The following is a 26,878-nucleotide window of genomic DNA, read 5'->3' on the forward strand; positions in this document are numbered from 1 at the left end:
GAAATCCGTTCATTTCTTGGATTGGCTGGTTACTACCGCCGATTTATCTCAAACTTCTCCAGGATTGCCTTGCCTTTGACCACTCTGACTCAGAAGGGAGAACCCTTCGTGTGGGGACGAGATCAAGAGGAAGCCTTCCAAACTCTGAAGAATAAACTTTGCCGTGCACCGATTCTATCGCTTCCGGAAGGTGACGATGACTTTACCGTTTATTGCGATGCTTCAAATCAAGGCCTCGGTTGCGTTTTAATGCAACGAGGGAAGGTCATCGCTTACGCTTCTCGACAACTCAAGGTGCACGAAAAGAACTACGCCACGCATGACCTCGAGTTGGGTGCTGTGGTGTTTGCCTTAAAAATCTGGAGACACTACCTGTACGGCACGAAGTGTGTCATCTATACCGACCACAAGAGCTTACAGCACATCCTCCATCAGAAAGAGTTGAACATGAGGCAGCGACGCTGGGTCGAACTTCTCAGCGATTACGATTGTGAAATCCGCTACCACCCGGGAAAGGCTAATGTGGTGGCTGACGCATTGAGTCGTAAAGAAAGGACCCAGCTGCACTCTATTCGAATTCAATCCAATCTTCCCTCCTTAATTCGCGAAGCTCAGAATCAGGCGCTTGTGAATGGAGATCTCAAGGGCGTTTTGTCGTGTGGAGCCGAACAGAAATTCGAAACCAAGTTGGACGGCATCCTCTATTTTCTTGATCGAGCATGGATCCCAAACTCTGAGCCTCTTCGAACGCTTATTCTAAGTGAAGCCCACAAGTCCAGATACTCGATTCATCCCGGCAGCAGCAAAATGTATCAAGATCTTAAACCTCATTATTGGTGGCCCGGGATGAAGAAAGACATCGCTTTATACGTGATGAGATGTTTGACTTGTTCGCGAGTCAAGACAGAGCATCGAAGGCCGTCTGGGCTGCTTCAGCAACCTATTATTCCTCAGTGGAAGTGGGAAGAGTTAGCTATGGATTTCATCACCAAGCTACCGCGGACGCCTAGCGGTCATGACTCAATTTGGGTTATTGTGGACATTCTAACTAAATCCGCTCACTTTATCCCGGTTCGTGAGGACTACACTACGGAAAAGTTGGCGCGGATATACATTCGTGAGATCGTTTCCCGTCATGGTGTGCCTAAGGGCATTACGTCTGATCGCGACAGCAGTTTTTCTTCCAGGTTCTGGAAATCTTTGCAAAAGGCCTTTGGGACAAGTGTGAAGCTTAGCTCTTCCTATCATCCAGAAACTGATGGGCAGAGCGAGAGGACCATAAAAACCCTAGAGGACATGTTGAGAGCTTGTATCCTTGAATTCGGTAATAGTTGGGAAGCTCATCTGCCGCTGGCAGAATTTTCTTACAACAATAGTTACCACTCTTCTATTAAATGCGCGCCGTTTGAAGCTCTTTACGGTCGCAAGTGTCGCTCACCCTTGTGTTGGTCCGAGACCGGGGATTCACAGATCATCGGCCCGGAACTAATACAGGAAACAACCGATCAAATCGCTATCATTCAACAGCGACTCAAAGACGCCCGTTGTCGGCATAAGTACTACGCAGACAAACGACGCAAGCCACTCGAGTTTCAAGTTGGTGACCGTGTTCTGCTGAAAGTTTCCCCCTGGAAGGGCGTAGTCCGTTTCGGGAAGAAGGGAAAGTTCGCTCCTAGGTATGTTGGACCATTCAAAATCCTTGAAAGGATCGGACCAGTTGCCTATCGTCTTGAGCTGCCGCCGGAACTCGGTAGAGTTCACAATGTTTTTCATGTTTCGCAGTTAAAGAAGTGTCTTGTTGACGAGGCCCTTCTCATTCCCGTCGACGAGGTTCGAATTAACGACAATCTGCTTTTTGTTGAAGAACCCGTCGAAATCTTGGATCGCGAGGTCAAGAAGACCAAGCGTAGCCGCATACCGCTTGTGAATGTTCGATGGAATAACAAACGCGGACCCGAGTTTACATGGGAACGCGAAGATCAAATGAAGGAGAAATACCCTCATCTGTTCTCTTAGTCTCTATTCTTGTAATCTATTGTCTAGAAGTCAATATAACATTTGCAGCATGTATCAAATAATTGTGTTATTCAATGAATATCGTGTTGCCTTATTATGCTTATAAGTATTCTTTTATTTGCATCCACAAATTTGGCTACTCAGGGCTCATGCTGGGAGCACAAGTCATATCTACTCAATCATATGAATTTTGGGGAAATTTATACATTATTTAAGCCAAAAATTTGTCATTCATTCTTGCATTCATGGAGCATGGTTGTGTGTATGTGTGTGGTGTCGTGTCAAATTTTCTAGCCGCACACAATAGAGCTTATACATTGATACAAGGTGAGCTCGTAATTATAGTCCGGAATATAATTACATCAAGGTCACAGGTGTATACGTGTATAAGCAATATGCTATTGTGTAACTAGAAGTCGTGAACTCAAGGTTCGTGTAGAGAAATATTCGACAAAGGTTGAAGAAGTGGTGGGTTAGCCGCTGGTACACCCTATATATAAACCTCTTCGGCACGAGTTGAATATGTCTGAAGCGAAACCTGGAATTAGGGACTTATAGTTAGCGTGGCAGCTGTGAGACATTGAATTCAAGAATTACCGAGGGTAATATTCGCGGAAGATTGAAGGAGTGGTGGGTTAGCCGCTGGTACACCCTATATATAAACCCCTTCAATCCGAAATGAGTATGTCTGATGTAAAGCTTGAGGATGATGCCTTGTAGTGGAAAATAGTGTGTCGTCCTGTGTGTCATTGATCTAATAGGAGTCGAAGGAAACACCCAAGTAAGGTTGAAGGAGTGGTGGGTTAGCCGCTGGTACACCCTATATATAAGCCCCTTCGGCTTGATTTGGGTGGTGCCTGAGACGAATATTAGAAGTGGTGGCGCATAGTGGTCATCATGGGATCATGTAATCTTAATCATCGATGCATCAAGTATACTAAAAAGCTAAATTTCGGGACGAAATTCCCCTAAGTTGGGGAGGATGTAACGCCCTGGAATTTGACTGGTAGACAAAAATCAAGGAATCATCGGAAACTATACACCTTGGGGTTCTGGACGATAAGTTCGGAACCCATATCATTGGAGAAATCTGCTTTTATCATTTGAAATGTTTATTTTATAAAACGACATTTACGCCTGGAAAATATTAATTTTTATGCTTTTGAAAAATAAAATGTTCTTATTTAAAAAAAAAAAAAAAAAAAAAAAAAAAAAAAAGATTTTAAATAATTATTCGGAAAATGGTTTATAAAAGTTTTGCTGAAAAAGTTTTAGTTTGTTTAAAAACTTATGAACTCGACTAGTCTTGACCCGTCGGTAGCCTAAACCCGAACCCGAGTCACCCGAGTATTTAAGCGGAAAATCAAGTATTCTTACACCATCTCTTTCATTTCCACCAACACTTCCCACCCAAACACTCCCACTTCTAGAGAGAGAGTAGTGAGAGAAAGTCATCCAATCTAAGATTCGAGTCCACCAATCTGTTTATCGTTGTTGTCGGTAAGATCTTCTTGAAAATCATACGTTTTTACAACCAAAACCCGCCCCGAATCGAGCAAAAACTCCGACTTTTGTGTCAAGTGTGTTCTTGGTCAAAAACCGTCATTTTTGGTGTCAAAATGCAAGCTTTTGTGTTTAAAAGTACTAGGAATCGATACCCCTTTCAATCCCGAGCATTTCCATGTCAAAAACTTCGATTTTGGGTCAAAAATCTGGAAAATCTGGAAAACCCGTGGGTATCTCCGTCGCCCAGCTTGAAGGAGTCGAATCAGACTCATTCGATCGAACCAGTCGATCGAATCAGTCCAGTCGATCGAACCAGTCGATCGAATCAGTTCATTCGATCGAATGTGTCGATCGAACCAGTCCAGTCGACCGAATAGGAAAGCAACCGAATGGTCTCCAACTCATTCGACCGAACGAGCTTCGTATTCGATCGAACGTCTGTCTATTCGATCGAATGAGTGTCTATTCGATCGAATGTGTTTCTATTCGATCGAATGTGTGTCTATTCGATCGAATGTGTTTCTATTCGATCGAATGTGTGTCTATTCGATCGAATGTGTGTCTATTCGATCGAATGTGTTTCGATTCGATCGAATGTGTTCCTATTCGATCGAATCAGGTCAGAACCAAGCTGTTTCGTCTTTAAAACCTAGTTTTTGCTCGAGATCGTGTAAGGCTTACACTCTTAGACTTAAACTGCGTTGTTAACTTATTATGTCCTTGTCTAGACTTAGAGGATCGACGTTTGACAGCACCCGACCGCCCTAGCAACCACACCTAGTCAACAAGGTGAGTTCATAGCCCCCATTTTTCTTTTAAAGCCTTTCAAATCATTGGGGGTGAAAACATGGTAAATGTACACGTTTTGACAAAACCCATTTATTCAAACATTACTTATCATAAACACTTGACAAATCTTTTGCAAACAATGAACATTGGGAAAACAAGTAATCATGGCAGGTTACGCGTACCTTAACTTTCTCGGAAGTTGTGTATGCATAATCAAATATTCAGGAGTAAATATGGGAATCACTCAGCGTTTAGGGAACATTAGACGTTTGGAAATCAAAGTCATGTACCCGTTATACTTTATCATGAAAACACATTATTCATTGGTCAGTCTTGTGATCGTGTGAACAGTGGCAATATAGGTCACAATAGTGCATAGGTTTGATCTCCAAGTGGTCGATTGGTAGACAGGCCGTCACTAGATGTGGGATTCTAAAGTGATCGATTTAGAATACACGTGACCTATGGGGTTCTTAAGTGTTCGATTAAGAATCCGAAGGATCTTTTAAGTGTTCGATTAAGGATCCGAAGGATCTCCTAAGTGATCGATTAGGAAATCCAAGAGATACTAAAGTACGCTTTAGAATTCTCTCATGGTACCCAAAGTGATCGATTTGGGTTACCATCAAGGAAATCAAGTAGCATAGTGTGGTCTTGTGTGGGGTCGATGTCAGGTCTTGTGTGATCATTATGCATCATTATCATTTTTCATCATGGCATGGTTACATATGATTCTTGGGTATCTTATACATATATCCTTGATACCGTTCCTCCTGCATGCATGGAAACAATAATTGGAATCTTTATACGAAACTCTTGCAGATTCAGTTGAGATGATAAGCATACCAAGCATAGTAGGATAAGTTGTAGGAGTGGTGGGTTAGCCGATGGTACACCCTATATATAAACCCCTACAACTTAGCCTAGTATGCTTGTGTAGGGCTTATCACTACAGTATTAGTTAACCTATGAATTCACTCATCTACTTTTTGTAGTTGACGTTTTATTACATGTTTTCAGGAAATGAAGCAGGAAGTAGCTAATAGCTGATAGAGGCCTTAGAGAGATGAAGGCTAGGCTAGGAGTTGTTTGGAAACTTGATATTTTGTATTAAAACAATTTGTTTCATGTTACCTGGATGATGTAATATTTGACAGTTTGGTTATGTTTATGCATTTAGACTTTTATACTATTGTGCTCAATCAATCACGACCTAGTCGCCACGCCTCGGTTTTCCGCCATTACGACCGGGGTGTGACAATATGTGCCACTGAAGACTGATACACCAGCAGAGCACGACGCCTATAAAAAACCAGGTCCTAAGATACCAACAAAACCGTTGATCCCAAAAGGGGAGCGTGTAAGCTACGAGAAGGTTGATCCTAAGATACCAACTAAACCCATGATGCCAAAAGATGAACATGTGTCTTATGAGAAGAGCGATGCTAAGTTTCCGACAAAACCCGTGATACCAAAAGAAGATCATGACACCTATGAGAAGAACACTCCTAAGTTACCAGCAAAGCCCGTACTACCAAAAGAAGAACATGGTGTCTATGAAAAGAGTTATCCTAAGCTACCAACAAAACCTACACTGCCAACAGAGAAACACGACGCCTACGAAAAGAGCAATCCTAAATTACCTACAATGCCAATGATACCAAAGCCCGAAAAGCCATTGCTACCCGAGGTGCTTAAGCACCCAAAGAACATAGCCGTCCAAGGCCTTATTTATTGTAAATGTGGTTCCAAGCTCATCCCACTCCAAGGTATGTTCAGGAAATTAATAAAATAGGAGTAATGTAAACAAACTATAGTTGTAGAATCAATTTGGTTCGGTTTTAAACCCTAACCGAACCAAAACCGAAATTTTCAGTTGCCATTTTTTCTAATATTTACGCCATATACTTAATATTTGCTTAAAGATCACCAGGAACATTTTTGTCATGAGACTTTCATTAAGGTTTTATTTATATTTTAATTTAAATGGAAACCTAAAAATTAAGCTTGATGGTTTGCATGTGTGGTTTGTTTTTAATTACTTTTAATTAATGGGTATTACATGTTTAAATTATTATTTATCAATATAAACAGGAGCTACAATGAAAGTTACTTGCTTGACCGTGCCTAAGAACGGATACGGATCAACATCATATTCGTTCTCGAGTTGTCCAGCTGACGAAAAGGGTTACTTCTTAGCCAAGATGCCACTATTGGAGCTACTAAAAGACGCTACATGGGAAATAACCGAGTGCAAGGCTTTCCTTGAAAACTCACCATGGACTAGTTGCAAGGTTCCGGAAAATACCAATGGAGGACTTACTGGTGCTCGTCTTACATTTTCTCGTCACCTCAACCGCGATGGATATTGTTTGTCGTCAGTAGGCCCATTTATATACAACCCCGGTCAAGAGTCTTTACCTAAGGAAGGTTATTAGAATCATCAATCCAATCATCATGTTGTTATTTTACCAATGCAATTCATTGTTTGTTTAGTATTGATTTTATTGTTTGTTTGTTTTATAAGTACACGTTTATGTTTCTTTGTTCAGTGTGACATCCCAGAATATCTTTTATTTCAAGTATACTATTAATAAAATTTATTTTTTTATGACATGTTTTGAGAAAATCGTTAAATTAAGGTTTGATGTGTGGAGGTGGAACCCATGATGTTTTAAAGCGTTCCATGTGTCCCAAGTATAGAAAAAGAAATGTGAATAAATCAGAGACGTTCACGTATTACCAAGAACCAAATCCTCCGCATAACCTACCTACTCGAAAAATGTAAATATATTGTTGATGATGCTATCCACGTTAGTAACTCATAACTCACTGATATATTTGTACTATATTACTATTTTTATATATATAGAATGATTTTTATTTTAATATTTATATAAAAATGGTCATTTAGTTGGTCAGTCGGTCGCGACGGACCATGTTAAATTCATTACATGTTCAAAAGTTACCTCGATCACAGCCACCACTTGACCATCAAACATTCGTCAAAGGTCGCCTACAGTCTCTCATCATCGTTGCCATTGATGCCTTTACCCGCCTCTATGTCATCAGTCGTTTCTCCCTTTCTCTCGAATGTGGTTTCTAAACAAGTGATAAGAGAGGTTCACTATACAACTTTTCATAAAGAGTTGCATTTTTCCATTGACTCACATAACTTCAAACTCAATTTTCTTACTTTTTATAAGATATTTTTTTATACAAATACACCAAATTAACCTACTAGAACCACGTTACAAAAGTCATTTTCTTTCTTGGAAATAATCATGATAAATCTATCAAGTAACAACCATAGGAAATATTTAAAAACAGATTGTCAAATTATATTATATCTACAAGAAACACAGTACATGTTAATTAGATATAAATAAAAATCTATAAATGTGTACATTAAATTGCAATCTTTTTACGATGCATTTCAAACCAAAATCATATTACACTTAAATACACTATGGATCAATAACCCCTATATAAGTTACAATTACAATATTCACAAATTATGCTTAATAAAATACATAACAAAAGTCACTTTCCTGGTGCATAGACATTATAAACACTCAAAGCATTTGAGCATAACTTCCTAACATTTTCATTCTTTTTAGCCACTTCCTCCACCATGGGACTCTTCCTCCCACCAGCAATACTCTTCTCACACGTCTCCGCCGTCGTCATTGCCGCCTTTACATTAGCCAACACCTCGGTTTCCGGCCCAGCCGACAAAGCACGAGCAGCCTTCCCCATAATTTCCACTAGGCTAATGTAACTCATGTTACAATCCGCCAATGTCTCCTCTTCTATCCCATCTTCCACCACTTCTTTATTCTCCTCTCTCTTTCGCGCCGCCTTTATCAATTCTGACGTGGCGGTTGCCTCATTTGTGGCGCTCTGGATTGCCACCAATGCCGCTTGTTTCAATTCGTTCACGTCGCTAATGGTTTGGACCTTGAGTGTTGAAACACATAAATCTTTCTCGGGAGCTTGTGCACATGCCTTATCCACCACTTCAGGATTTGAAAGCAAGATTCGTGGATGGTGTAACGCCGGGTGCATCGAAGGGTGAATTCGGGCCGCGGATGTGACATATAGAGACAAGAGGATGAAAAAACATGTTAAGAGAGTCATGATTTGTTGTGGAATGTAACGTGGTTGATTATGTTGTTTTTGGTTTCTTGTGGATTATGAAAAAGTATTGGAATTGGAATGGGGTGTGGAGTTATAAAGATGGAGATAAAATATGAGGCCGGATTTATAAATTACTAAAGATAAGAGACTGGTTAGGAGAAGTTTACGCCTCTTAATCTCTTACTATCGCTAGAAACACACGGTTCCTATGTGTTTTCTTTCTAGAAGTTTTAATATGTTTCATATAAATTTTAATTTTTTGTTTCGATATGTCTATTTTTATCTATGTCTAGGTATAAGATTTATACCAAAGTAAGTCTCATGTGATATCATGTATATCAAAACATAAATAAAAATACGTATACGGCTCGGGTGTATAAAAGTCATATCGATAAATATAAAAATAAATATGTTGTAATTAATGGTGTATTCGGATTTATATAAAATCTTATATTGTCAAGTTTTTATCATGCCTAATAAACTTGGTTTTTTCTCGCACCTTTTATAAAAATTCGAAAATTTACCTAAAATCTATAAATATTTTTTTGGATTTTTTTAGTGACATAGTTATACTTTTCCAAATACCAAAAATGCTCTCCTTGTATTTCGTTGTTTGAATATACATCAAAGCCGTAGTTAACGAATATAAGATGACATTTTTAATATTTTTGGTATGAGTAATTTTATTAAATGTCTTAATTAAATTATTTTTCTAATAAAAAGAAATAAGTAGTTAAATCAAACCATACGAAAAAAAAATCAGTAACTTCTGAAAGGCAGAATAAAAAGGCAAATACAGCTTAAATTTTGAGGAGACTTAGACTATCATATAATAGAGATGGAAAACGATAGGCAATAGGAAAAAAGAAAAAGAAAGAAACAACCGGCCAGTCGGCCACCCTTTAGTTTTAATACTGTAATCAACTTCCATGCTTTTGTCATTTCTAATAAATTTTTATTATTTTCCAATCCAACTACTTTGACTTCTCAAATACTTCGTTTTCTTCAAATGTGACATCTTATATAACATACAGGTATGTAGATACCCGCATAACTGCATAAGTGTTTGTGTATTTAGTTATTTACTTAAATCCCAAGCCATCATATATATTATTGAATTCTATTAAGGCACCCCAAAATATGTAAATACTCATAAAAACTTGGTAATTTATTTTTTATTAAAAGAATAAAATAAATACATCAAAATACGTAAATACTCATAAAAACTATCACTAGTTCTTCTAATAATATATAGCACGTATGTTTTTTTTTAAATAGATGGTTAGTAGAAAACCAAGTTTTTTCTTAATGGACTACAATCCATGAGTCCGCAATATCGAATACCGGACTAGCAATTCACTTAGACCGGGCGTAGTCGAGAAGTTGTGAGCGGCGTTTTGAGCCAAAACGTCGGGACCCCCCCCCCCCCCCCGACGGTGTTTTGGTTGTGAACATTGTGTAAACAAGGTTGGAGGGGGAGTGTTTAGTCGATTAAAGTTTTTTATTTATATTAAAGAATAAAAATTTTTACAATATCGTTGTAGAGTTTTGAGAAAAGTTTTGACTATGTAAATTTTTTGCAAAACTCTATAAAACTGATTGGACGTCACGTGAAGTAAAACGTTCAATAATAAAAAGTTTTGACTACGCGTGATTTTATGCTGATAGCACTCGTTCTAAGTTACCTATTAACAAATTTGTTAATACATTGTATTATTTCTGTTTTCATATTTATTATTTGAGGTGGGTGGGTGAGTGAGCTGAGGTGATGAATATAAATATTGTTTCAACTAGTAGAGTAATTTTGTCTTTAAACAAGAGCCAAGATATACATGACACACTTGTCGTGTCTTCTAAAAGCATTTATCCTCTTCCTCCATAGCATCTCTCGAACCATATATCTAATCCAACAAACACCTCCATCCCAACAACAACAAAAACACCACTTTCTAAGTCTCAACAACTCAACAAGATTCACCCACAGTTCTTGGAATAATATGGAAGAGATTCCTCGTAAACATGAAGACGACGACAACAAGAAAAACAACAACAAGAAAACCCTGCCAGTAGCGTTTAATATCGGGGCCGGTGGGCTTGGGATAGGAGGTATTGTGTTGGTCGGTGGAGCTTTGATCACTGCAACTATTGTATCAGCTTTAGCTTTCAAAAATAGACGTCAAAGTCGAAGATCATCATCGGATAATATGAAGAAGAAGAAGAACAGGTCACCGTCCCTAGATGCTCCAAGGTTGTTGTTGTTATGAATGAATATTAATTATGTCTTAAATTCTTTTAAATATAAAACTGGTTTGATAGTTTGTATTGAAACTGAAGCAGTGATGAGGTTACAAACAAGACTGAAAACATTCAAAGTTTGACTCTGGTATGGTTAATTATATGTAACATTATATATGTATGGCTATCTCAATTTGGATTATGGACTATTAATTTGTTTAATATTAGGACAAAAAACATGAAATGGATATCAAAGATCAAGAAAACACATGTTTAGAGAGAGATGATGGTGGTGGTAATGAAAATGATGAACAAGTTGATGCAAATTTATCGGTTTCGGATGAAGCTGTCATGTCGGTTGAGGAATATGAAGCAATTGAAGATGGTGAAGATCATCAAGAAACAGTGTTCATGGAGGAAACATCAGCAGCAGTAATGGAAGATGGTTGTGTGAATCAGGTTAAAGTAGAAGACAGCCTTCATGATGAAATTGTTCTGGATAATTGTGAAGGACTTGAATGATGAAACAGGTTATGCAGATCAGATTGTCCATGAAGTTGTAACGGAAGAAGATGAAGAAAGTCGATCGGTAAATAAAGAAGGGGACGATGAAGAAAGAGCGCAAGAAGTCGAAGAACAAGTGATTATAGAAGATGAAGCAGTTAAAGTTGAAGAGACGGATAACGCATCAAGGAAAGTGATGAAGAAAGATGAAAAGGATGAAATCCCGCATGTTAAATATGGTAATGAAGAACAAGACAACGAAGAAGATGTTATAGTAAAAGTTGAGGTTACTTCTGGTGACGCTTCCTCCTGTCCAGAATCAAAGATCACTATCCAAAAGATAGAAGAAACAACTATGCAAGACAACGTAGATACGATTATAGACCATGAGTTGGTCAAGAAAGATGAAATCCCACATGTTGAAACTGTTAATGAAGACGGTATAGTTGAAGTTGATGTACGTTATGGTGTTAGTTCCTTCCCTATACAGGAGGAACTGACACCAGAAGAGAAGGAACTGACACCAGAAGCAAATATTGGTAATCACGAAACTGAAGAAACAATTGAGCAAGTCAAAGTTGAGATAATTACCGATCATGAATTGGTTAAGAAAGATGAGATTCCACCTATTGAATTTGTTAAAGAAAATGAAAACGGTGTGGAAGATGTTGAAGTAAAAACTGAGCTAGAATCTAGTGTCAGTTCCTCCTTTATGCGGGAGGAACTGACGGGAGGAACTGACACCAGAAGCAGAGATCAGTAACAAGATTGAAAAACCGATGTGCAAGTCAAAGAAGAGATTATTATTGACCATGAGTTGGTCAAGAAAGATGGAACCCCATATGTTGAATATGTTAAAGAGAATGAAGACAATGAGGATATTACAGTAAATGATGGTCTAGGCTCGGGTGTCGGTTTCTCCTCTGCATTAGAGGAACCGACACCAGAGGCAAAGATCAGTAACCACAAGATTGAAGAAAACATGAAGGAAGACCAGACAATTTTGGATAAAAATCATAAAGACAACTATGATCACAGAGTTACAAAAGAAAAGGCATTTACAAATGAGCCATTGAATTCTAAACTAATGGCATTGTTTGTATTGATATTAGTATGTTGTCTTGTTGCTAGCTTGCTGTTCATTTTGATCTTGTTAGCCTCTCGTAATCGCACTACAAACTTGGTTAAATTTAGCGTAGAAAACTAGAAATAGAACCCTAGAAGCCCCCAATAACTAGTTTTCTTGTATTGTCACTAAAAGTGGCATTCGAAGACTCATGTCACATGTAATATAATCATCCGTAATAAGTTATATAAAAGTTAATATTATCAATAATTAGTCGTTATTCTATCCTTAGTTTGAATCTTAAGATAGCGTTGACGTTTTATCATTACCTCGTTATCTTGTAATTTTGTTACATCTTATACCTCAAACGAGTTGTATCATGGTCTATCAATATATAAAAATAATCCCTGAATATTTCGTAGTTTTATAATCCTGATGACCAAATTACTCTATTTTTCTATTGGAAGGCTTTCTCTTTCTATAAATCAGACACCAATCCTGACTTTTCAAAAATAACAAATATCAATGTCGTGTTGCATAGACGTTATAAACGCTCAACGCGTTCGAACAAAACTTCCTAACATTTTCATTCTTTTTAGCCACTTCCTCTACCATGGGACTCTTCCTCCCACCAGCAATGCTCCTTTCACACGTCTCCGTCGTCGTCAACGCCGCATTCATCTCAACCTTCACATCACCCTCTGGCCCCGTCATCAACGCACTCGCAGCATCCGCCAGAATCTCCACTATGCTAATGTAGTTCATAGCACAATCCGCCAACGTCTCCTCTTCTATTCCATCCTCCACCACATCTTTATTCTCTTCCTTCCTTCGCGCCGCCTTTATCATTTCTGACGTGGTCACCGCCTCCCCTTCTGCCGTCCGGATGGCCACATAAGCCGCCTGTTTTAAATCTTTCACATCACCAATGGCTTGTGACTTGAGGACAGAAACTCATAAAGCCTTCTCTTGAGATGGTTCACATGCCTTTGCAACCACGTCGGGACTCACTAGCCCCGTTCGTGGTTTGGTTTGTGCCGGGTGTATTAAAGGGTTAATCCTAGCGTAGGCTGTGACATAGAGTGACAACAATATTAACAAACATGTTGAGGGGGTCATGATATGTTGTCCTAAGTAATGTGCATGATTATGTTCCTTTTGGTTTATTATGAATTATAAAGACGAAACAGAAATTTCGGGCAGGATTTATATATTACTAAAGATAAGGGACTGGTTTGAAGAAACATACGCCTCTAATTACGAGAAACATATGCCTGGCCTTGAATTTTGAATACGTACATTATAGACCCTACAGTTTTAATTGCAAATCAGTCCTTTATGAATATGATACATAAATGATAAAACATTTATGACAAACATGTGCCTGGCCTAAATTTCTTAACCACACTACTTCGAAGAAAGAAAGAAAAAAAAAGGAAATTCTTAACACGTATAGGAGCTGAATTTGAGCTCGCCTAAGTTTAAGCTCGGTTCATTTAACTTAAGAGAATTTGAGGTCAAGCTTAGCTCGTTTCAAGATGTATTAGAAAAGCTCGAGTTCGGCTTATTTATATTTCTTGACTAGTTTTATATATGTAATTGTAATTTTACATATATAACGTATTGGTTATTACTATCATAGTTGTATGTATATAACAATAGTTATATATTGTATAAAAATATATTGCATGTAAATTAAAACTCTGCAAAATTGTAAATGTTATGTATGCTTAGACTTGAAGGCTTGCAGGTTTCAAGTAGCATGGTCCGCATCCAATATAATGGTTCTAGTGAAATTTATAGTGGAGCATTTAGATCTCAAACTCTCAATAGTACATAAATTGGTGGTGGGTTGGAGAAAACGATGGCCGGTCTTGAAGAATTGGTTTGGGGGGGGGGGGGGGGGGGATGATGAAGTTGTGAACATCTTTATCAACAAAAAGAAGCCAAAAGAGAAACAACCACGTATGCGACTTATTAACAAGTTCTGGTTAGTTGTACTTAACCCGATAAGCATTGCAATAGCCAATAAGTCTGTTTAGTAAATGGATACACTACTAAAAGATGAGGTTTTTCATCAACTTGAAAACTAAAGGCCCAACCTATATCCTAGCATTAATGTTGTACTAACATCTATAGACTATAACAACATATGGAGATGCCTAACTAAACGACCAAAAACTGACCTAGGCTTTAAACAATGTTAGGCAGCCCTATGAGGCATTTAGGTTCAGAAAATGGAAGCTTGAGGCTACATACATAAGGTTTTGATATATTAGGGCTACAGCCAAATAAGCTTTGGCAACTTATACGTCGTCCTATCTTACATACAAGTCTTCTAAAAGTTTATAACCTCAAGATGTGCATTAAGTAACATCTTGAGCCTGTAAGACTTATTATGATATTCCATTCTAGAACCAAAAAGCAAATTAGTTAAGCAAATGGATTACACAATTGCATAAACAATTTTGTTCATTCAACTATTCAATTCTAAACTTCAAATTTTTTTTGTATTGAAGACTTTACATGAACAAAATAGCAATAACATTAAGATATTTAATCATTCCAATATTTTTATAAAATAATAGCAGCCTAAACCAAAAGTCCAAATCTCCAAATTCATTGCCAAAAGAAAAATGGATGTCAATTGTCAACAACAAAACTTTCATAAGTATGCAAACAACTAAAAGTCTCATGATCAAAACCAAAATAATTGAAATCTGGGAAATAAAACTTAAGAAACAATAACTTAGTTTCTAAATCCCCTGCTGTTCCTTCTACCTCTGGCCTTCTCAAACTTCCTTCCCTTTGACCTCACATAGGGCTTGGTGTGACTGTGTGGTACACCAGGAGCGTCACCCATATGCTTAAGTGCTTCGCGGCTCTTTGGACCTCTTAAAAGAACCTGCATCACACAACCAATTTGCCAATACAATTTTTCATATTACAAAAACCCAATTTGCCATTATAATTTTAAAATAATATAAATGGAAAAAAACACATACTGTGTTCTGGCCAAGAGGGGCTCGAAGAGCCAGCTGGTCAAAGGTCAAACACTCGCCGCCAGCCTTCTCGATCCTCGCCCTTGCAGTCTCGGTGAACCTCAGTGCGGCAACCTTGAGGCATGGGATTTCATGCACCCTAACATCATCGGTAACGGTTCCCACAACCACAGCAATCTTGTCATCCTAATTAAGCAAAAACAAAATCATCAAAATCAGAATCATGCTACAGGAAGATGCAAACAGTTCAGATGACAAATTACATTCACAGCATTACTATTGATGAAACTTCAAAGTAAGTGTTGCAACAATAATTTAAATGACAGTAACACTAAATCATAGAAACCGAAAACCTTAAAATTCAGTGTTTTGAAATCACAAGGCAGACAGACATTCACTGTATTCAATCTGTTCCAACAACAATGTAGCATACTTTGCAGATCAAACAGTTACTTTTCAACTATTATTAACAAGCAAAAATTAATTCCAATTATAAAATTAAACTCTTGACAAAAAAAAATCACATTCACGTCATTTTGATTGAAAAAACTAAAACGTTGGTGTGCATTAAACTTGAAAAGAAGAGTTCCAACTTATGCAATCAATACCAATGGTATCTCAGTAGCGGTTTTCATGTGAAATACCAGTCAAAGTATCAGTCAAAATATACACTGATATTATGGACATCAATGTTTAAGTCTTAGTTAGTGTTTTGAGTCTCAATCAGTTCCTACTTGATAATATTGTTAGCGTTTTGCAAGTTGCAAGAGTCTAATTTGATAATAGTATGAAAGTATATTGAATTGTTAGTGTTAAAGTGCTATTTAAACATATTCTGAACATTATTTAAATTACAGATATCGGTCGATATCCAAACTTTTGAGCTTTTCACACCACATTATAAACAGTGTTTCATATTTAAAAATTTAATAAACATAATTTAATCAAACTGTTACAATAACTATTTTGCATAACTGCCAGAGATAATAATCATAATAATAATAATAATAATAATATCCAGGTTATATGAAAAAAATTAAAACAAAAACCTTGGCAGACATGTAACGAATGAGGCGAGAAAGTGAAATCGGAGGCTTATTGACTTTGCTCATGAAGAGCCTCTTCAATATGACAGCATTGAAGTTGCTTCCAGTTCTCCTCACCAAAAACCGATAAAGCTGATTACAATTAAACACGATATTTGAAACTACTGTTACTTGCATTTATGAATTAATTGATGATAATTGAGATGTGCATTGGTACCTTGACGAGAAGCTTGAGGTAGATATCATCGGATCTAGGGGCGGTTCTTTTGGTTCGCTTGCTCTTACCTCCGGCAATGAGATCGACACCCTATCATCATCAAACAAAAAGCGGATTAGCAGTGAAGGAATTAATATGGAAACTAGGGTTCCTGTGAATGAACGATACCATGACGACTACGGCTGCGGAGGCTAGTAAGAGGAAAGAAATGAAAACCTAAGGTTTATGAAATAAGGAGAGAAGAGAAGAGGTGTGTATATTGACAAATGATGGGCTGGCTAGAGGGCCAATTGGGTTGTTGGATGGCCCAACTTATTAAGCGACTGTATTGCAGAAACCCGGCTCTAGAGATAGACGTGCACAAAAAAACCGGTTCCGGAACCTAACTGGTGGAACCGAACCGGAACCGGTTCCAGTTCCAACCCGGTTGGTACAATACCCGGTTTGGGTATTTTTGTACCCGAAAATCGTACCCGGTTCTCCTATTTGTATGTCAGTATCAATTCCAACCCGGTTCCTACCCGGTTCTTAATTGGAACCGGTTCGGTTCGTACCTGGAAAAACCGGTTCCGACGGGTTTTTTTTGAAGGGTCAAACAAAAGTCAAACTAGCCGTTGGAACCGGTTTTTGATGCCCAAACCTATATATAACTTGTTTCCACCACTTGTTTCACCACCAAACTCAAAAACAAACTAAAATACTACTCCTTTAGCAAACCCGTTCCTTTACCCGACCATCCAACTAAATATTATTATGGCACCCATCAAAAAAACTAACAAGAAGGCTAAGAAGAGTGCTTTTGTTGCCCCCGTTCCTGTTACGGAGGACCCAAGGGTTGTTACGGTAGTCAACCATAACCGCAACCAAGACATATGGAAGAATTGGGATTTGATGTGGATGACGAAGGTTATCAAAAGGCTCGTTGCAAACTATGTGGTTCAATATTAAAGCACGATTCCAACTCTACTTTGAGAAAGCACGTCGAGAAGCCATATTGCAAGGCGTTGAAAGGGATTGGCACGACCGATCAAATTGACTTGGGTAAAGATGGTACACTATTTCGTTACAATACGACTCAAGTTCAAGATAGAATGACAAAGTTCGTTATTCAACGAGGTTTGCCGTTTAACCACTTTGATGACCCGGAGTTGACGTCGTTGATTCGTGAAACTCTACAACCAAGATACACACATGTAAGTCGTGCTACCTTAAGACGTCATTGTATCAGGTTGTGGGAGTGTGCTAAAAAAGAGTTAATCGAGTCTTTTCATTCTTTAGAAGCCATGGTTAGTTTAACTACCGATGTTTGGTCGGCACCACACGGGTTGCCCGAATCATACATATGTGTCACCGCTCATTGGGTTGATCCGGTGACATGGCAATTGATGAAACGCACCATCGCTTTTGAAAACTTCCCGTTCCCACGTACCGCCGAAAAATTGTTTGAATTACTTGATGAAGTTATAACGACTTACAACTTGAGAAATAAAATATTTTCGATTTCGTTTAACAACGCTTCAAACAATACTAAGGCGGCTGAAAAATTTATCATTAAATATTCACCACCTTGTTTCGGGGATTTTTTTCATGTCCGATGTGTTGCACATATCATCAACTTGGTTGTTCAAATAGGTATTGACAATGAAAACATTTGTGATGATTTAAAATACTTTAGACTTATGTTACAAAATGTCTTCAAAAGTGGTAAAAGAAGGCATCTTGAATATAAGAACTATTGCAAGTCGGTTGAAAGAAAGTATTTGGGGCCGAATTGGGACGTTCCAACCTGTTGGAACTCAACTTGTCATATGTTAAAGTGTGCTTTTGCCCAACGCCAAACTTTACAAGCTTTTCATAACAATCTTGTTGAAGAACGCGAGGCCGATATGTTTCCGGAAAGTGTTTGGGTCAAAGTCGGTTATTTGTTGGAGTATCTTGACGTGTTCAAAAAGTCAACAACAAAATTATCGGGAGTCTATTACCCTACTAGTTGTTGGGTTTTGCAAGAATTGTACTATATGTCTTGTGTTTTTAAAAGCTTTGCGGAGAAGAACAAACTCTTCGAAAATATTGTTGCGGTGATGAAAGAAAAGTTCGTAAAATATTTTGAAAACATACCGCCGGTCTTTACTTGTGTCGCCGCATTAAACCCCTATTGGAATGTTAACGGGGTTGAAACAACGATTGAGGAAATATTCGACAACTTAGGTATGCACGAGATTGACCCGAAGTTGTCGACGGAAGCGAATGACAAGTTCAACAAAAACCTTCAAGACCTTTATGACCATTATTTTCAAATGTATGGTCCAAGCACGAGATCGTCTTTTGTGAAAAAAACAACAACTAGTAGGCCGTGCAATGACCCACTTTTAAACTTGATGAATGGGATTCGTGAATCGGCATCTAAGAGGTAAAGAGGAAACACACCAAGTAGCGAACTTGGTCGATATAGTGGAGCAAACTATGTTGAGGGCGCAACGGTCGACGAAATTCGCAATATTGATTTGTTGGCTTGGTAGAAAGGTAAACAAAACGAATTTCCCATTCTATCCGCCATGGCTCGTGATTTGCTTGCCGTACAAGCCTCAACGGTTGCTTCTGAATCGGTTTTTTCTCTTAGTGGGAGGGTGTTATCTATGCGTAGAACAAAACTAACTCCCGAGTCTCTAGAGGTTTGCATTTGCCTAAAGGACCATTTGGATGCGGTGGATCGTGTACAACACAAGGCGAACTTTGAAGACGAAATACCAATAGAGCGTCATATTCATGATGAGGAGGCGGATGACGGGGTTTCTTCCGATAACGAAGACGAGGGTGAAGACGAGAATGAAGACGAAGAAGAGTTGTAATTATTTGTTTTGGTAAAATTATTTGTAACTTGTTCAACTAATATTTAGTTTTGATTTGTTTTATTATAATTACTTTTGTTACTCATGATTAATTTTTGTTACTTTTTAATAACAACGAACATTTTATTTATTTAAAAAGTAACTATTACAAACATTATTAAAACATAAACGATACTAAACATAACAACTAAAACATAAAAAACAAAGTCCGTCGTTTTAATCCGGGAATACTTATTTTTGGGTTGTAGAGCCGGACGACTCTCCCACTTCCGTTTTTTTAGCTTCCAACCTTCTTTTCTCTCGACAATACTTATTCGTATGTTTTCGTAATGTCGAGTTGGACCCTGCTTTAAGAAACTTCGAGCAATATTTGCAACGTGCCAACTCATATGAGTCGGTCATGAGACACAAATCGTAATAAACCCAAACATCGGGGCATCTTGTTGTTTCGATCACCATAACAACGTCATCATTAGTTGCCATTTGTTGTCGGTTTAAAGTTAATTGTGGTTTGGAGTGTGTTTTATAGTTTTGGAATTGGTTTAACAAGTACACAAACAAACCTTGCTATTTATAGTAAGAAAATAACCTATTTGTAGTTAAAAAACCGGTTCCAACGGTCAAAAACGGCTATATAGCCGTTGGAACCGGTTCCTAACGGCTATAATATTTAAATTTCAAAAAAAAACCGGCGGAACCGGTTTTTACGTAAAAACCGGTTCCGGTTCATACCCTACCCGGTTCTTAAAAGTTAGCATATCTGGGCATCGGTTCGGGTCGGGAACCGAACCGGTTCTTGATTGGAGCCGGTTCCATTTTACAACCCGGTGTGAAAAAACCGGTTTCGAACCGGTTCGGGTTTTCCAGTTGAACCCGATTTGTGCACGTCTATCTAGAGGTGAAAAAAACCAAGCCCGAAACCGAACTTGAAAAAAATACTTGAAACCACGTTTTCAATGCCCGAAACCGTATCCGACCCTACCCGTAGGGTACAAATAGGGTATTTATTTCACTACCATAACCCGTAGCCGTAACCGGACCCAACTTATACCCGGTACCCCGAAAACCAGAACTGGAATTTTTCAATACATGAAGCCGATTTTTTAAATACCCGATCTATACCTGAAACTACCCGAAAAATATTTCAAAAATTGCAACCCCTTAAAAAACCCAAATTATTCTCGAAAAATACCAGGAAAAAATCTTGAACAAAACCCGAAAATAGGATTTTTTCTAACACTCAGAAATATGATATTCAAATAAAAACATGAAAATATCCTATTCAAATAAAACTTGAAAATATGGGTTTTTTTCAACACTAATAAATATTGTATTCAAATATCCGGTTTTATACCCAGCCCGAGTCCGATGCATAGGATATGGTTTTAGATACAACGGACCTGAACCCGGCACTGATATTGCCAATACTGATTTTCAAATACCCGGTCATACCCAAACCCGATTTAATACCAGGAACCATGTATTTAGAAAACCCAATTTATACACCTCTAACTGGCTCATGAGAACGTTTTATGAAAACATTAAATTTAAATAAAGTATAGTTGAGCTTGAAATACTCTAGTAGGGTACTTCACCAAGTTTTGATTCAACGTAGTTGACTTGCTTATTATGATTGTGCCTTTATTGTACTTTCCATATGATCTTACAGGTTTAAAAGTTACCTGTTGAAATGTCCGTTAAACCCGATCATGAACTCACCCTATTTATTCAATTTCGTGATTTATTATCTACAAGTTTTAACTAATTTAAGAGAAGAGAAAAAAATGTATTCCATACAAGCAAGCAGTAGCCATATAGGGCTTCACAACTCATACGAAGCTATACAAGACACAGAAACACAAATTGACAAATACTTAACACAAGCTAACATAGTTATGAGATATATAGTCGTATAGCTCTATACAAACTGTATTTAACGTCTGTATAACCAACCTAGTGTTCGTATAACTAATGCGAATTATCTAATTTCATCCAAAAAGCTTATACTTAACCTATATTGAAAAACACCCGTCTCAATATTCACGTTTATTTTCTCACTTTTGGTTGTCACCATACCATCGTTATCCTCACCACTGAACCCCATTCACTCACATCAAGCCACATAAAGACTATCACACCACTCCCAAACCAGCTTAACTTCTTCTTCTTCTTCTTCTTCTTCTTCTTCTTCTTCCCAACAATGGATACCAAACCACAAGACACCCCCAACCCAGAAGACCAATCCCAACCCACACTCCCATTCACCTCCCTCACACTCTCACTCCCAACCCACTTCATCACACCCACCAAAACCCCTCATTTCCCACCCAAAACACTCAAAATCCCAAACCAATTAACCTCACTCATTAACCTAACCCTCTCTTCAACCACCACCACCAAACCCTTATCCAAATCCACCGTCTCAAAACCCATTATCCCTCAACCCACGCCGCCCTTCCGACCCCTCCAACGCCGCCGCCGCCCGCCGCACCACCGTCGCATGGTTCCGCAACGACCTCCGTGTCCACGACAATGAATCCTTATCCTCCGCCAACAACGACTCAATGTCGGTCCTACCCGTGTACTGCTTCGACCCGAGGGATTACGGGAAGTCGTCCTCCGGGTTCGATAAAACCGGTCCTTACCGCGCGTCGTTTTTAATCGAGTCGGTTGCGAATTTACGGAAGAATTTGCAATCTTGAGGGTCGGATTTGGTTGTGAGAATTGGGAGGCCGGAAACGGTGATAACGGAATTGGTTAAGTCGGTTGGGGCGGAGGCGGTGTATACGCATAGGGAGGTGTCGTATGATGAGGTGAAGGGTGAGGAGAAGATTGAAATGATGTTGAAAGATGAAGGTGTGGATGTGAAGTACTTTTGGGGGAGTACATTGTATCATGTTGATGATTTGCCGTTTAAGTTGGAAGATATGCCGACTAATTATGGCGGGTTTAGGGAAAAGGTTAAGGGGTTGAAGATTAGGAAGACGATTCAGGCGCTTGATCAGTTGAGAGGGTTGCCGGCTGCGGGTAATGTGGAGGCTGGTGAAATTCCGTCGCTGGTTGATTTGGGGTTGAATCCTACGGCTACGATGAGTCAGGTTGGGGTGTTAATCGTGTCGGGTTGATGGGTTGGGAAGTTGAGTTGTTCAACCCGAGCACGAGCCATATCTTTATTCATTTACAAAAAATGACTTGTTTAACTGAACGAGTCAAATGGGGTGTGATAACTAAGTTGTAAGTGTGTTAATCGAGTTGGTGGGTTAACTTGTTTAACTAAACGGGTTGTCGGGTTTAACTAAACAGGTTATAAACAAGTCGATAACTTGTTTAACCAAACAGGTTAAACAGGTCGACAACTTGTTTAACCAAGCAGGTTAAACAAGTCAACCCGAAAATGACATGTTTTTTAGCGGGTTAGATCATATGTCGACCCAAAACCTTATTATTTTCATGTCGTGTTTTGGTCATGCCGGAAACTGCCACCACTAGAACCGTGCATGATAGAAGGTTTTAACAAGTTATAGCTGGTGACTTTTGAATTTGAATGCCATTTGCAGTGATTATTTTTACTAGGAGTGTGCATGGGCCGTTTTGGTCAGTTTTGGGCTCAAACCTATACAAAAACCAAAAATTTGGTTTCTTAAAAGCGTTCAGTTTCTGTTTTTTGGGGTTTCAAAATGGGTTTGGTTCGTTTTATTTTTTTGGTTTTGCCATTGGGCTTTAAATTCTCTGGCTGACAAAGAAAAAAAATGCCCTGAAATTGAATTTCGGTTATTTTGGCTTCATGAATGATTGCTGTTGTTTTAGGCGAAAGCAAGTGAGAATGGCTCGCTTGTTGGAGGAGAGACCGAGGCATTGGAAAGGCTTAAAAGATTTGCATCTGAATGCAAGTCACAACCTACAAAAGATGGAAGCAATGACAGCAGCATGTATGGTGCTAAGTTTTCGTGCAAGATCTCGCCTTGGCTTGCAATGGGATGCCTTTCTCCCCGTTCCATGTTCGATGAGTTGAAGAAGTCTGCATCTAGGTACGTTTGTTTGTTCAAATCTTTGTCATGGTTGTTAAGATCCTGATCATCTTAATCATAAACACTCCTTAACGTGTTCAAATTCATGAGAGTTGTATTGATGACAAGAGTGAAATGTAGGACGATTTCTGCTTCCTCAAACGGAAAAGACGGTGGAGACACTGGGATGAACTGGTTGATGTATGAGCTCTTATGGAGGGATTTCTTTAGGTAAGTACACGTGGGTTCTTGTTTACGTTTATTACTGCCATGATTTATATGTTTTAACTTTGAAGCTGTTTATTTGTTTCTAAATGTTGCAGATTCATTACCAAGAAGTATAGTTCTGCAAAACAGAATAATGCGGCTCCAGTCACCGCTTGTACGGGAGCAGCCGCGTGAGGAGTTTATGTTTTAAGAGCACGAAATGTGAGTTGGATTCTAAAAGAAAATATATATTCTGTGTAGCTCATGTAAACATTTATTTGGATGAAGTTTGAACTCCAAACTATTGAATGAGCCATCTGACATTTCACCTCCAATGACCCACTCATTCTTTAGTCTGTCTTAACCTATCATTTCCTATAGAGATCTTAATTACCTCCTTGCAATCAGTCTTGTGTAAGTGGTTCAATATGTTCATACTGCACTGGTGAAGAGTCCAGTTTAATAAGCCTGACCAGTCAGACTGGTCTCTGAAATGATATGCTTTTCAAAACCATGGTAAAATCTGACTGTTGGTTAACTTCGGCTTGTTTTCTGTGTGTATGTGACTATGTCGACTTCGACAAAAGTTGCCTTGAAGTTTTGGATCAACTTAACTTTTTATCCCAAGTATCAATAGGGTTATGAAAGAAAGTAAGTAAAGTTATGGACATAAAACCGATTTGATTATTAACAAACAAATATTATAACTAAAATTACTTAGGGGGTGTTCGGGATTCCTTATTTTGCCTCCTTATAACTTTTCATTAAATTAATAAGTTACAAAAGTGTAATTTATGAAACTTTTTCTCTCATAATATAAGCAATCCAAACACCTTTTAACTTTTCAAAAAGTTTGTGAAAATAAGCAATCCCAAACACCCCTTTATACATGTATAATACGATTGGATTAATAACAAACAGATATTTTAACTAAAAGTACTTATACATGATTAATAACAAACAGATAGTTTAACCCAATTAAGTCATAACTGGGCAGTTCAACCCAACTGATGAATTGATTTAATATATGCAAACCACACTGCTTAAGGAGTCAGTATAACTGGCCAGTCAGGATGATCCGAGTTTCAAACTAATGGTAAAAACCGAATGTTTGTTGGTTAACTTTGGCTTGTTTACCAAGTCAAGTCTAAACTTCACACTTTGTCAACTTTGCCAAAAGTTGGTCTTGTACGGATAAGCTTAAGCATGTTAATAAGGCCGTGCAAAAACATAATATATCAGCTTTGGTAAAATCGCAATCCATGCTTAACAAATTCCATTTTTAAAAGTTTAAAGACAAGTAATAAAACCATATAAAACAGACTCAATAATACGCAGACATCATAGTCAAACTTAGCTTAAAGTGCAATAAGTCAATAACATAGGCGTTCTGATGATGACCCTTATGTTTCTTTCTTATCCCTAGGGTTTCTAAGTACAATGATGACAGAATCCCCTCGAAGAAACATCTTGCTGATAAACCTGTCTTTGTTAACCGGAAGCGCTTTCTTCTTACCTTCACCTGTTTTGGGCACCTGATAAAACACTCAGCATATAAATAAACAAGGTTTTTTATATAGATAAACATAAAGCTGTTGAAATTAACTAACCTCTGTCCACATCTCCCTAACGTTTTCCAACACCATGTTGCAGTGCCGGTCAAACGCCCTAACACGCCCGAATAGCTTTTTATTATTCCTGCTGTTGATGAGTACCTGCACACACAAATATTCATAATTAACAGATCAATATCAATAACAGACCAATTCAAGCCTGATTATAAGCAATAACAATGATGTGACTCAAGATGGTAACTAAAAACCGAATAAACCGAATTTATGTATATAATATCTTACCTGAGTGTTATTTTTTACACTCATCATCAGCACAGACAGGGGTCCGGTATTGAACTCATCTTCCTCGTTTATGGTCTGTAATATATCAAGAGCAAATTTGATTAAGAAAAGCAAATTTGTTACGTAATAAAACCGTGCTAAAACATACATAGTTATTAGGGGCAAAAATCCCAGCTGATATCATTGTTTAGAGCTATGATAATTCATAGCAACATCCAATTCTCGGCATCTTATTAGGGTTTGTGAGAGACTGGTATGCAAATAAAGCTTATTTAGTTGCACATTACAACGGTAAACTAATCTATATGCAGTTTATATTAAGTTATTGTAAACAGGAACCGACGATAAATCAAGCAAAAGCGACTTACCAGTGCGTCTTCCTCCAGCGGTCGTTTGCTGCATATACGAAACAAATAATTAGCTTGCTAGATTCATAAATCGAATGGTAATCAAATCATGCGGAATTATCAGCTTAAGGCGTGTTAATAAACGAATTACCTCATGATGAATGTTCAAGAGAAGCTGAGCTGAGTTGGTACGATCTAACAGTATAGATAACCTGGTAACACGAAGAAAGAAAACTAGGGTTTGGATGCAATGGAAGATTAGGGGGTTTATGAGTTTATAAATCCTCCGGTAGCTTTTGGTTTCGGATCGGGCCCCAAAGGAATTCGGGTTTAAAGAAAAGATAACGAAGATTTGTTACGGGGTGTTTGGCCTGGCTTTTTTAATAGCTTATAGCTTTTTTAGCTTTTTTTTTTTTTGCAAAATAAGCTTAATTTGGTGTTTGGTTTAGCTTTTTATGCTTATGCTTATAAGCTTATTTGAAAAAGTTTATTTGAAGATGGTTTTTTAGCTTATTTGATAGAAGCTTATTTGTTTAAGGGTGTAAATTACTCATTTGTCCTCAAATGGTGGTGGATTAGTAATTATTACTCTAACAAATTAAAGAATGTTGGATTTAATAACTTATAAAGACACATAATTAACTTGTAGAATATAAGCTAATCCAAACACTTAAAAAGAGCTTGTCAAATAATAGAAAAAAAAGCTATAAGCTAATTTTATATATAAGCATAAGCTTAAATATAAAAGCTAGGCCAAACACCCCCTTAGTTTTTAGAGAGTGTTTGGGATTCTTTGTTTTTTTACATCCTCACTTATGTGATAAGTTATACGGCACAAATTTATGACTTGTTAACTTTACACTCATATAATAAGTTATCTTAAAAAGTTTATTAGTTGATTAAAATAAGTAATCTCAAACACCTTTGTGTCACGGTTAATTTCAATTAGAGTTAACTGCAAAAGAGGCGGTCCCTCAAAATACACCAATACTCACCAATCCTACAATGTCCATTTACACAATATGTTATTCTAAAATCACTTAAATAATCAACAACACCTCTCTCAGCCACCACAACTCTCGATGTTGGGG

General features: G+C 37.9%; 4 protein-coding genes and 1 pseudogene across 5 annotated transcripts; 2 read left to right on the forward strand and 3 right to left on the reverse strand.

Moving 5' to 3' along the window:
• Positions 1-7,854: 7,854 nt before the first annotated feature.
• LOC143564209 (uncharacterized) lies at positions 7,855-8,379 on the reverse strand. The gene has a single exon (XM_077051558.1). The coding sequence runs from the start codon at positions 8,377-8,379 to the stop codon at positions 7,855-7,857; it is 525 nt and encodes a 174-aa protein (XP_076907673.1).
• A 1,876-nt stretch (positions 8,380-10,255) lies between these two features.
• On the forward strand, positions 10,256-11,429 carry LOC143564201 (uncharacterized). The gene is made up of 3 exons (XM_077051552.1): positions 10,256-10,699; positions 10,786-10,834; positions 10,915-11,429. Exons 1-3 carry the CDS (start codon positions 10,284-10,286, stop codon positions 11,206-11,208), a joined length of 759 nt encoding a protein of 252 aa, XP_076907667.1. The 5' UTR covers positions 10,256-10,283; the 3' UTR covers positions 11,209-11,429.
• A 3,420-nt stretch (positions 11,430-14,849) lies between these two features.
• LOC143564202 (large ribosomal subunit protein eL18y-like) lies at positions 14,850-16,650 on the reverse strand. The gene is made up of 4 exons (XM_077051553.1): positions 16,522-16,650; positions 16,308-16,436; positions 15,262-15,444; positions 14,850-15,161 (listed from the first exon to the last, which is right to left on the reverse strand). The coding sequence occupies exons 2-4, from the start codon at positions 16,368-16,370 to the stop codon at positions 15,006-15,008; spliced, it is 402 nt and encodes a 133-aa protein (XP_076907668.1). The 5' UTR covers positions 16,371-16,436; positions 16,522-16,650; the 3' UTR covers positions 14,850-15,005.
• Positions 16,651-21,570: 4,920 nt separating this feature from the next.
• LOC143564218 (blue-light photoreceptor PHR2-like) lies at positions 21,571-23,919 on the forward strand (annotated as a pseudogene). The gene is made up of 4 exons (XR_013140814.1): positions 21,571-22,468; positions 23,178-23,398; positions 23,519-23,608; positions 23,701-23,919. The product of XR_013140814.1 is annotated as a blue-light photoreceptor PHR2-like (transcript).
• Positions 23,920-24,937: 1,018 nt separating this feature from the next.
• Positions 24,938-25,943, reverse strand: LOC143564210 (uncharacterized). The gene is made up of 5 exons (XM_077051559.1): positions 25,939-25,943; positions 25,809-25,836; positions 25,441-25,515; positions 25,195-25,299; positions 24,938-25,119 (listed from the first exon to the last, which is right to left on the reverse strand). The coding sequence occupies exons 1-5, from the start codon at positions 25,941-25,943 to the stop codon at positions 24,988-24,990; spliced, it is 345 nt and encodes a 114-aa protein (XP_076907674.1). The 3' UTR covers positions 24,938-24,987.
• Between the last annotated feature and the right edge of the window lie 935 nt (positions 25,944-26,878).

The sequence above is a fragment of the Bidens hawaiensis genome, unplaced genomic scaffold, assembly GCF_021521415.1.
Source record: "Bidens hawaiensis isolate Kalapana, Puna unplaced genomic scaffold, B.hawaiensis_p1.1 tig00021834_1, whole genome shotgun sequence".
In the NCBI taxonomy this organism is placed as follows: domain Eukaryota; kingdom Viridiplantae; phylum Streptophyta; class Magnoliopsida; order Asterales; family Asteraceae; genus Bidens; species Bidens hawaiensis.